Source organism: Mandrillus leucophaeus, unplaced genomic scaffold (assembly GCF_000951045.1).
Source record: "Mandrillus leucophaeus isolate KB7577 unplaced genomic scaffold, Mleu.le_1.0 Scaffold166, whole genome shotgun sequence".
Classification (NCBI taxonomy): Eukaryota; Metazoa; Chordata; class Mammalia; order Primates; family Cercopithecidae; genus Mandrillus; species Mandrillus leucophaeus.
This window is the reverse complement of record NW_012101654.1, coordinates 2,612,018-2,624,572: the sequence shown is the minus strand read 5'-3', so window position 1 is coordinate 2,624,572 and position 12,555 is coordinate 2,612,018. Positions and strand designations below refer to the sequence as shown.

The 12,555-nt window shown below is 48.1% G+C and overlaps 1 protein-coding gene across 1 annotated transcript in view; it reads right to left on the bottom strand.

Annotated features, from left to right (window-relative positions):
• The window catches only part of SNX9 (sorting nexin 9), a 290,347-nt gene that overhangs the window by 207,402 nt on the left and 70,390 nt on the right, over positions 1-12,555 (bottom strand). Inside the window, exon 2 of the mRNA XM_011976425.1 lies at positions 4,039-4,191. Coding sequence (XP_011831815.1) covers positions 4,039-4,191 — 153 coding nt within the window. The remainder of the gene's footprint in view (positions 1-4,038; positions 4,192-12,555) is intronic.

Here is a 12,555-nt window from a genome sequence, read left to right as displayed (position 1 = left end):
TTTTTTTTTAGTACAGACGGGGTTTCACTGTGTTAGCCAGGGTGGTCTCGATCTCCTGACCTCATGATCTACCCACCTCGGCCTCCCAAAGTGCTGGGATTACAGGCGTGAGCCACCACGTCCGGCCAATAAATCATTTTTAAAAAGTATTTTCTGGCAAATAGCCTACCTATTTTGTGTTGGCTTGAACTTTTGGAATTTCTTTAGTTTGACTTATTAAAGTAAATGAAACTTGGGTGAAGAAAATTCCTGTTTTACTCAGGCAGCCGACTCAAAGCTCATGTTATTGACATGCCCTCAGTCTCCTGTCTCCATGGCTGGTGAGCTGGAAGTCTTCCATGCGTGCACTGCTCTGATGGACTTTATCAACAAGCCATGCCTGACACACTCACGGACACCAGCGGCCCTGAACTGGGCGCTGCGAGCCTCCCTCACACTCCTGTCCTGCCTGACGGGATCTATGAACAATCTGGAGGCCTTGGATGGAGTCCACGTACCATTAGCTGTGCGAAATTCTGCATAGATCTGTGGAAAACGTTCAGCCCTGGGCAGGATCAGCTATATAATTTGCAGACCTGGTGCAGAATGAGACTGCACGGCCTCTTGTTCAAATATTACTAAGCATTTCAAGATGGTGACAACATTTACTTAAGCACTGAGCCCAACCACAGGCTGGCTCGGCTCACCTGCCCATGAAGCCAGCCATGCCCTGGGGGCTGCTGCTCTGCTTTCAGACCCCTGGCACTCTCCTTCTTCAACCTGTTATCTGGGCCCTCATTTTCACCTGCATGTGTCATCCATCTCCAAGCGCTGCCAGGCCTGTGGCCTAGATCCCTCCCCACAACACACCCAGTGCTTCCCCTTCTGCTACCTCTCACCCCCGCCACCAAAAATCCTCCACACAGGCCTCCAGATCTGGCCCTTTCTGTCCCTTCCTTCCTTCCCTGACATCCTCAGCTCCAGTCAGGCCTTCTCCGGCCTCGGTGTGTCTACTGTGGCTTTCTCCCACGCTGCCCTCGGGAGGGATGCTCCCGGTCCCTGAGCCTCCTCACTGGTGGCCCCCTCTGCCTGAATCGCCCTTCCTCTCTGTCTTCTCCTGGCTAACACTTACTCAGCCTTCGGGTCTTGGCTTCAGCACAATGTCCCCTGTCCTCCAGGAGCTTTCCCTTCCTCCGCAGACCAGGAGTCATCCCCTGGCTGCCCACGCCCCAGCGCGCTCTTCCTGCTGGTACAGCTACGTGTGTTTCCTGTCCACGAAGACAGGGTGCCTACGCCTGCATCAGAGTAGAACTCTGCAAACATTTGTTGATTGTTAGTGGGATCGATGCCAGGCTCTCCGGTGAATTCGGTGTCACCCACAGAGAGAACTGCTGTCACTTGGCAATGAGGGAAATGCAGTACCTGATGTTGCTGCTGCTGTTGCTACATTGGAGGCCCGAGGAGCGTCCTTGGAGCTGGTGGCTCTGCTGAAAGACAGTGTGGCTCATCTGAGCAAGTACTGCTCACTAAAGTGTCTACTACTTGTGTTGCTATTAAGTCTGTTTTTATTTATTCATTTATTTTGAAATGGAGTCTTGCTCTGTCGCCCAGGCTGGAGTGCAGGGGCACAGTCTCAGCTCACTGCAACCTCTGCCTCCTGGGTTCAAGTGATTCCCCTGCTCCAGCCTCCCGAGTAGCTGGGATTACAGGCTCCTGACACCACACCAGGCTAATTTTTGTATTTTTAATAGAGACGGAGTTTCACCATGTTGGCCAGGCTGGTCTCAAACTCTTGACCTCAGGTGATCCGCCCGCTTCAGCCTCCCAAAGTGCTGGGATTACAGGTGTGAGCCACCGCGCCCAGCCAAGTGTGTTTTTAAAATGTGGCTTCTGAGATGATATGTGCATTTCAAAATGTTCTTCTCTGTTTTTCTGATTTGTGACAATATGCGTATGGTACTTTGATAGTCATGAGGAACAACCCGTCCCCAGGAAATTTTACGTTAAAAAAAAAGCACCAGGCAAGAGCAATTTGCTGTTAGGGTTCATTTTAATTGCAAATGTATTTCCTCTGGCTGGAAAGGGGAAACATCTTACCTGACCTGCTCTACACCCCACAGAAGAAAGGGTATGAAGAGGAAGTGAAGTATAGTGTTATGTAAAAGTAAGAAGACAAAACAGCCATCGCGCTACACCGAGGCTGCTGCCGAGTCCCACGGTGGTGTTGGCTGCTGCTGAGGTCCTGAGCTGGGAGGAGAGTGAGGGACCTGGCCTTCAACTCCAAGGCCATGGCTGTAAGAAACAATGATTTCCAACCCCACTTAATTATCTCTCCTCAGTCACTTTTTCCCCTTCTGTTATATTTGTCTTCTGCCATGTAAGTAAAGGAAGGAAAAGCAAAATTTAAGAAAAGTCTATGGAGTAGGTTAGGCAGGGGTTAGTGTGGATAGTGAGACTGAAGGGTCAGAGGAACATGAGACAGGTCAGACTGGGGTGGCCAGCTGTGCCAGTTCACCTGCGACTGAGGAAGTACCTGGGCCTGAGACTCTTGTTTTAAAACTGGGATGGTCCTGGACAAACCAGGAAGAGTAGATCCCCCTACTCCCTGATGGCCTGGGAGGCAGCAGATATGGCCCAGCCGTCCATCCTCCCAGGAACCCCCACTGTGAGGTCACATGCCCTGCACCTCCCCATGGCACCCCCTGAGGGCCTCACAGGATTACCCTTTTCCAGGGCAGTTTTGGGAATCAATTCTGGCCTGACCTTGGGAATCCAAGCCATATTTTCATCTTCAGCATGCCACTTCTTAAACGATTTTCCAGAATGAAACTCCTTTAACTTTTGTTTTAAAATGATTTGTGATGAAAGAGAGAACAGGATCTTTGTATGAGCTGAGATTGTGGCACATTCGAACAGTCAAAATTGTTGCCTTTAACTTGCATTGAATGCAAATTTCAGTTCCTAAAAAACCCAAATAAGGTAATAAATGTTCAGGGAAGGAGGTTTGATTTATCTCTTTTCCCAAAATGATGACCTTGTAGGAAAATTGCTGATTGAGGAAAAACACATGGAGGGTTCACACTAACGCAGGGACACACTTCCTGGCTGCTAGAGGGTCGCCATGAAAATAATTAGTATCACGCCCCACTTTCCACATACCACCCCCAGTCTTTCTAATGATTCCACGAAGTAGGTGCCCTCATCATCCTAGTTCTACAGATGAGAAACTTGGAGCAGTTAAGTGGCCTGAGGACAGGCATCCACACCTCACTGTCACCAGCATTGACAGCATCCCCACCATGGCTTTGCTTCATCTCTTCTTATTCAAAGAGAGAGAGAAAAAAGTCTATTTCTACTTCTGTATAGCCCTTGTGCTAGCTCAGCCGCTCAGAGCCAGGGAGTTAAAGTGCCAGCAAGCGAAACACCTCCAGCTGAGTACAAAAGATGAGACAGCCAGAGGCAGCTTCATATTGAAGGCAGATCCATAGATGACAAAGATCTTTCACATTCTTTGGAGGAGGAGGAGAAGCAGCACTAGTAACAGTTGAAGGAGTAATTAGTAATAGTAACAATAAAAGTACCTTTCATTTACTACGTCACACACTGGGTGCATTTAGGTAAATGCATTTAGGTAAATTACATATTTAGGTAAATTATATATTTCTAATTTTCAAAACAACCCAATGAGGAAACTGAGACCCCGAACGTGGCTTTATCCCAAGGCTGACCCCAATGTTCAAGTGTTTTGCATTTTATCATATTCACATTTTCAAACGAGTTTCTCTCATTTTACAGCTGAGGCAACACAGATTTATTGGGGGTACAGTTTCCAGCGATTACACATCCTTAGAATCAACAGGGCCAGATTTCACACCCACCTGTCCAGAAGTCCCTCATGCAGAACTCAGAGTCAGTGCCTGGGAGAAGTCGCAAGGCTTGTCCAATCAGCTGGCATCCCGAGCCCCACAGAAGGATGGGATTCCAAGATACTAGTTAGGAATCTTTTGGTTCTATGGGATACAATCACCCAGAGTTGAGCACACAAGGAAAATGTAATACCTGAGAAGTATCCAGCAGAAGCAGGACCAGGCCTCCCGCAGAGCTTGTGGAAGGGCAGGACTGAAGTCTGAGAAGCCTTCGGGGCTCTGTCTCTTGTTGCTGTAGGACAACTTCCACACGCGTCAGTGCAAGGTGGGGAGCACAGAACGTAGTCTGGGGAGCGCCGAGCTACACATTGTGAGTCCGGCAATGGGAAAGATTTCTTTGTTCCATTTCATATTCCAGGGGAAGCACCAGTGAGTGGCTAAACCTGGGTAAGGTCGCCATCCTGGTCCACACTATTATAGACAGGAGGCAGGTGACCAATGACAAGTTCATCCCCTTGGAATGGGGGACTGGAGTTACCAGAGAGCTGGGAATCATTGTGAGTGGACAGAGGACTCAGTAGGTGTCCACTGTGTGTCCAGGTGTCTGGATTCAAAACAAGTTAAAATGAAACATCATACTCACACCCAGACAAAGTTAAGCAGGGACAAGTTAGTGACAAGAGAGTTCACCAACTATTTATTAAAAATCTTCTGAAAAATATGTGTGTGCTGTAAATATTGTCTTGATGATGACTATGAGCTGTTTTAAAATATATATACATATATATATTTTGAAATGGCATCTTGCTCTTCCAGACTGGAGTGCGATGGAGTGATCTCAGTTCACTGCAACCTCTGCCTCCCGGGTTCAAGCGATTCTCTTGCCTCAGCCTCCCGAGTAGCTGGGACTACAGGTGCCCACCACCATACCCAGCTAATTTTTATATTTTTAATAGAGACGGGGTTTCACCATATTGGCCAGGATGATCTCTTGACCTCATGATCCGCCCACCTCGGCCTCCCAAAGTACTAGGATTACAGGCGTGAGCCACCGTGCCCGGCCAGAAGATTTTTTTAAAGGATAATTTAGTGGGGAAACATGCTCCCAGACAACAATGCTCATGGACCCAAGACCTTTAGGATGCTTTTATTTTATTTTATTTTATTTTATTTTTTATGAGACGGAGTCTAGCTCTGTCACCCAGGCTGGAGTGCAGCGGCCGGATCTCAGCTCACTGCAAGCTCTGCTCCCCGGGTTCACGGCATTCTCCTGCCTCAGCCTCCCGAGTAGTTGGGACTACAGGCACACACCACCTTGCCCAGCTAGATTTTTTTTGTATTTTTAGTAGAGACGGGGTTTCACCATGTTAGCCAGGATGGTCTCGATCTCCTGATCTCGTGATCCGCCCGTCTCGGCCTCCCAAAGTGCTGGGATTACAGGCTTGAGCCACCGCACCCGGCCTTTTAGGAGACTTTTGCTGCAGAGGAGTCTGCACGGATAGGCTTTCCTGACTCATACCCTACTTGTTTCCAAAGCTTCCCTGTGAATAAATATTAAGCAAGAGGGTCAGGATGGAACATTAGCAGATGTGAATATTTTGGCTCTTGAGGGTGAGAGTGCTGCATCTACGCCAGGTCCTTTCTCTCTGGAAAATTACTGAACTACACTCAAATGATAGAACAAATATATTTCGAAATGAACACCCGAAGCCCCCACGGCTGTAGCTGTATGCCTCCATGCACTTCTGCAATGTGGTGGGAGTGGGAATATCCATGCACAAATACTTGCCCGTAAAGATCTCCCATCTAACTCTTCATGGGGGAGATCAGATCAGAGTGGAAGGGCTAGGTGTCCCTGAGGGTAACGCCCAGTGTAGAATCAAGAGGAGTCTCTTGCTAACCTTAATAGGCTTGTTAACTCTTGGCTTTCTTCCTGTTCCTTTTTGGATAGTCTATTAGATTGGCACAAAAGCAATTGCAATCTTTGCCATTAAAAGTAATGGTAAAAACCGCAATTCCTTTTGCACCAAAGTAATACATCATAGGTTTACACTCAGCCTTTGTTACTATTTACGGTTGAATTATTTCCGTGCAAACCCTCAGAGCACAGGTATCCATAATTATACCTTTGCAAGAGATGTTACGTGCTACCAGCAAATTTTCCAGCTCAGTGTTGCAAGGCAGTAGCTGTACATCTTCTGACATGTGGTTACTCATTCCATACAGTACTGAGAAAGAGCCTTAGTCACATTTGGCCTCCCTGAGGAAGTGTCAGGCCACATCACTGCAGCCACATTCCTGCGCAGAGCTTGCCTTAGCCTCGCTCCTCCAGGCGAGTTCCATGCCCCAAGCCAGCCTCGTGATGGCCCCGCCAATGTTGAGAAGTGATTCATCGTCAGCTCGAGGGGAAAAACGGACTGTGTAGGAAGGTTCCATATGACAAAAACATCCGGATTTTTTTTCTTTCTGCCTTCTACTGGGCAATTCGGACCTTGTTAGCATACATTTGAGGTGGAAGTGTGACGTCATTAAACTGATTTACGAAAGTCACATACAGAAACCAGAGTCATTTTTTAAAGCCCCAGTGTGGTTAAAGTTAACTTCCTCTGTACATTTATAGCAAAGGCTTTTGAACATGGTTGAGGGCAGAGAGCCAGCTTTGGGTAGATTGGAGAAGGTCTATTTGCTGGTTCCTGCTTCTTCAATTTGTATTTCCCCCTCAGTTTTACCAAGGAAAAGGCCTTAGTGGACTCAATTCAATGTGAAACTTGTGTTATTCTCTATCTGTGGCCGCTTCAATGTGAACACCAACGACCATGAGCCGAGTAATGACTTGGAAATATACTAGACAGAGCACAGCTATGGGAAATACCACGAAGACTATTTTAGCTCCAGAATCACACCATTAAGACTAGCTTAACTTAGTACAGCATCTGGATCAGAAATAGTCCTGAACATGCATACGCAAAGCAATTATACATTTGCATGATGTGGACACAGAGCTTTAAAAAGCAACCTGGATATAATGTGTCAGTTTTCAGAAAGGGACCAATGAGATGAATGAACCTTGACACCTGCTTTGCTCTCTTCCACTGCCGTAGAAATCCTCTCTGTGGAGAGCCTGGCATACTTCATAGATACAGCATTTGGAGAAGCAGCAAGGCTGGGGGGTTTGTGTAACACACTGGAAACGTCATGAGGCTGATTCTAGACTTGCCAGTCATCAGCTGGGAGCACTTGGCCATGTTTTCTAACTCACAAAGTTTTCCAGGGTAACATTTCACGCTACCTCCCCTTGGTGTTTTGAGGAATTGCCAATGGGACAGACAGGCGAGCACATGAGAAACGTAAGCTGCTAGTTAGCACAGGTGGGTTGGGCTGCTGGAATCAAGCAGGTGTATGGAGCGGGGTGACTCACGGAGGAGGAGGGGTTCCACCTGGGAGGGAGGCTCCCCAGTTTCTCTCCACATAGGGAATGTGAGTCACCAGATTCCTGGCTCCCTGCCTGACCAGCTTCCTGGTCAACCACGGAACCCCACGGCCATCTGAGGTTGGGCCTGCTCCAGCTGTTCTCTTCGAAGCCTTGCCCTGCTTGCTTTGCACTTGTTAGAAGAGGGAGCAGGTACTTCCCCGCAGGGACCTGTCTCTGCCTTCAGCTGTCTAAATTCCATGGAGAAGGCCTGGAGATCCATGGGGAAAACTCCTTTCATCCTGGGATGGTCTGGCCTGGAACCCCAGGGCAGCGTCCTCAACCCTGCTGCCCTCCCATTCTCCCTGCCTCGTACCCAAGGAGCCCCAGCCCCTACTTCACATCACAGAGGGCAGAGGTGGAGTCCACCTGGGACAGTAGCCACCTATACCCTCATATCCAGGCCTACATCAGCACCCTCTGGGCAAGACTTCCCTCACTTTCTAGGTAATGAAGAAAAAGCTTGTGTTTTACTTTGAGGTGTATAATCTGTGTAGCTTGGAAGACAAGACTATGCAACCCCCAAATTATGCATAAGGATTGTGAGCTGAAGGCAATTAAGAAGCAGATGCAGGACAGCTCTCTGCCCTCCCTCTATTTGCCTAAAGCGGGGCACAAAGGCAAAAGGTGCCCTGTCCCCCTTCCACCAGGGAGAGCAAAGGTTAACCACAGAAGACAACTTCAAACCCTGTCGACCTGGACATGGTATTGGAGGAACCTACATGGGCAAGCCTCACCGAGCAGCCTTCCTCTGCCGGTTATTTGCTTCTCCCCAAATTGCTGCCCCCTAGAGACTTGAAATCCTTTTCTGTTTTTATTTTTTGAATATTTTCAAAAATACTTCCCCCCACCCCCACCGCATCCTCCCTAGCCACAGCAGGCTCTGGGACAGTATTTAGAGTCCTTTTCCTTTTCCTTTTCCGTGTCACTTCTCTAAAAATTAGCTGTTCTTTGTTGAAGATACTACGTAAGCTGGAATTCAAAGACATCTCTTTGGAAGTTAGTCACTTCCTGGGTATCTTCCATGTACATATTAAAGACACAATACTAAACTTTTGTTTTTCTCCTGTTAACCTGTCTTTTGTTACGGGGTACACGCCAACTAAGAATTTATGAAAACTGAAGAAAAAATTATTCCCCCTCTCCCCCCACAGCAATGAACCAGAAAGAGGCCACAGGGCCATCTGCTTTGGAAGCTGTGATGGGATTCATAGGCTTTCTTCCTCCTTCCTTCGTAGAAGAAACTGCACTCTTCAAAACTGCAACAAACCCAGTGAAAAGAGAAGAGGCTTCTGGCTTCAATCAAATCTGCCAATTGGCAGTTGATGGTTGGGGCACGGCCCCCAGAGCGGCTTCTAGACCTACTCTGCCCCTCCCAGCCCCTCATGGGGTGCCCTGAGCTTGTGAGAGGCACAGCCCTACCTGGGACCTCTCCCATCTTCTGGCCGTGCTCCCTGCGGTCCTCCCCACTCCAGTGAGCTCCAGCCTGGCTCCCTTCCTTGCTGCGACATTTACTCAGTTTCTCAGGTTCCAATTTTCATTCTGATGCCCTCGAACGTTTCTCAGCACACTGTATCTGCAGTGAAAATGGAAATTCCAGACCTAAATCTATATTGAACTTCCCCACATATGCTGACCCTGGGCTCTCCTTCCCCCTTCTCGGATCCTGAGGAACTGAAGCTGTCCTAAGAGCTCACGTGTGTGTCATCCCTTCCTGCACCTGCTTCCACTGGCCCTTAGCAGTAACCTGGGAACAGCCCGTCATGTACTGTTAGCCCCATTCTACCAATGGAGAGACCGAGGCTCAGAACAGCTCAGCGGGATGTGCCTTCTAAGGTCACACGGTTCACGCGCACCAGAACTTGCTTCTAGGCTGCCTTTCCGTATCCTGTGCTTTTTCAAAAGCCCCCTTTTAATGCTTACAACCCCTTTCTGCTGTGCAGGGTACAATGCTAGAATAGCAGGAAAGTGGTGACTCATAACCAACTTCTGACTTATTTCACCACACACACAAAACAAGGCTCTCTACCAATTTTTCCAAAGCACAAATTGTGTCTTTAAGAATGCTCTTGAACTCCAAGTGTAACTGACAGACAGCACACCATAGACCGCTTGATACATGTTGTTGTCGGAGTGGAAAAACAAGACATGCCTCCAATTCCCCCAAAATAAGCGATTCTATGAAACTAACATCACAAAAAGGAACTAAAGAAGAATGTGTCAGCTGTTCTAATACGACCAACTGACGACCTAGAACACAGGCAAAAATGCACATCTGGGGTGTCACCAGTGGTGTGGGGGTGGGTCTGCCATTGTTGACAATTGCCACACATGGTGATAATAGAAAGCAGACCACTGCAGTGTTTGTCTTCCTATTTTTAAATTCTCTGCAGACAATGCACCCCGACTCCCACAGCTCTCTCCTTCCCCTTGGTACACCACCAAGTGTAACTAGTGATTCATACGAGGGTGATTTGTGTTATCCATCAGATTTTTTCAAAATTATTTTTATTAGTCTTCTTGTTGTAAAACAAATCTCATTTCCCCCGGCTGGGTTGCCAGACACTGCCTTCCCCAGGCTGCTCCCCTGCTGCCTGCCTGCTTGCATTAGCCAGGCCTGGAGCAATGAGAAACACCTGCAAAGGCATTGAAGCCCCCTCCCCGTGAGGGAGTAGGACGGGAGTCAGTCTGTGCAGCTCCCTGTCCCCCACCCAGGCCAATGTAGGTGAACAGGCCACCAGTTGGCGTCTGCCCTGATCCTAGATTTCTTCTGGGCCTCAAATCCAGCCCTGAATGTCAGGCCAGGCAACCAGAAGCTACTTCCTCCCAGTCCCCACATCCTCTGTACCCTCACTGGCTGGTTCTGCACCTGGGCAGAGAGCTATCTGAAGCTGTGACACTGGCATCTCCTGAGGCTAAGAACTGTCCTTGCCTAAACACCTGGCTCTCACCCTGGCTCTGCTATACCAGCCTCACCAGACTGAGACAGAGGCCACTGTGGTTCAGACTTGAGTTCCCTACTTTGTGATTTGAACCTTTGGACACTCTCTGGGGGAGAAATGTGGATGGTGACACCCTCTGGCCTGGTGCTGGTAAATGTACACAACAGGCTGTCTGGAACAAGAGCCCTGAAATGTACATTTGCCGATTTCTGTGGTGTTCATACTGCCCCCATGGCCAATGTCCAGCTGTCAGTAAGATGTCACTGAATGTGGAGGTGGAAAGAGATGTAGAGCAGAACAGGGTTATATAATGCTTCCTCCACTTAGGCACACACATCTAAATAACCTTGATGGCTTGGGCATGGTGGCTTACGCCTGTAATCCCAGCATTTTGGGAGGCCCAGGAAGGGAGATCACAAGGTCGGGAGATCGAGACCATCCTGACCAACATGGTGAAACCCTATCTCTACTAAAAAAAAATACAAAAAATTAGCCAGCGTGGTCCTGTGCTGTGGTGCGCGCCTACAGTCCCAGCTACTCAGGAGGCTGAAGCAGGAGAATTGCTTGAACCTGGGAGGTAGAGGTTGCTGTGAGCCAAGTTCACGCCACTGTACCCCAGCGTGGCAACAGAGCAAGACTCTGTCAAAAAAAAAAATAAATAAATAAATAAAAAATAAATAAAAACCTTGATGGCATAGGTAATAGTAAAGTGTAAATCACTAGAAAGTGATGAGATTTAAGTGTTTATTACTTTTGTTTTTAGTATAATCTATTCAATTTGTAAGTTTATATCATTTAATTTTTATTTATTTTTCTTAGGTATTTATTTATTTATTTAGAGAAAGGGTCTCCCTCTGTTGCCCAGGCTAGAGTGCAGTGGCATGATCATGGCTCGCTTCAGCCTCAACCACCTGGGCTCAAACAAAGCTCACACCTCAGCCTCTTGAGTAGCTGGGACTACAGGTGCCCACCACCACGCCCAGCTAATTTTTGTATTTTTACTAGAGACAGGGTTTCACCATATCGGCCATGCTGACCTCAAACTCTTGACCTCAAGTGATCCACCAGCCTTGGCCTCCCAAAGTGTTGGGATTACAGGTGTAAACCACTGCGCCTGACCCATTTAATTTTTAATAATGGCTGTGTTTAACAACCAGCTTGCAAATTCCCTGAAAATTTAACCATGAGTGCTCCTGGGCCTATCAGGGCCAGCTCTAAGTATGTCACAGCCTGGTTTGGCTCTCAGGCCCCATCTTTGCATGGCTTCAACCAGACGTCATGGTCCCCTGCCCGCAGCCTTCATGACTCATTCCTATCAGTCAGGGCCATGTGACTTCTGACGTCCTGGTTGCTAAATTCAACAGGTAAATTTCGGTCCTTATACTACTTGGACTCCCAGAGGCTCCTCTCTTTTGAAACTCTCAACACCATCATTGTTCCTTGCCATGATTTTAGACCTTCTCTGAGGGTGCAGGTTCCTCTGCCGGCCCTTCAGTCGTTGGTGTTTTTCAGGACCTGGCCATGAGGGCTTCTTCCACTGTCCTCACTGGGAATGCGAATGCTCCTGCTTCCCAGATCCCTGCCTTCAGTTCAGGTCTCCCTCTTGAATTCAGGTCTCATCTGTGCAACTTCCTGCTGCACAGCTTCCTGTGACCATCTCTCAGGCATTTCCTACTCAACAGGTTACATCGTCCCCACCTGTCCTGCTCACATAGGCATCCATGCTAGCGTTCACCCCATAAATACTTCTCAGACACCCATTACCTGCTAGTCACTACACCAAACGTTGATAATACAGCTGTGACTCAGCCACAGTCCCACCCCTCATGGGGCTTATCCAGGGGACACAGTGTCACCATATGCCCAATGACCCCAGCCAGAGCCTTCAGTCATCCTTACCCCCAACCTGTCCCACTTACCATTGTTTAGTCAGTAGATCTGATCTGTTCTTCTTCCTGCCTGACTCCAGAAGCTTCCCCTTCCTCTGCCCCCACAAGGACTGTCTTTTCCCCAGGCCCTTGTCATTTTGCTCTGGGATCATCGGGAAGCTCCTCACTGCTCTCCTAACCCCAGACTTGCCGCACTCTAATCCATTCTCCATGCTGGTAGAGTAATGATACTTCTGAAATCACATTTATGATATTGTCATTTTCCTGTGTAATATTCTCCCAAACACCCTCCTAGCATTCCATATAACAGCTATGCTCCTTGGCATGGTAGAAAAGGCCTTTTAGGTGACCTAGCCCCATTTGCTTCTTTTTTCTTTCTTTTCTTTTTCCTTCCTTCCTTCCTTCCTTCC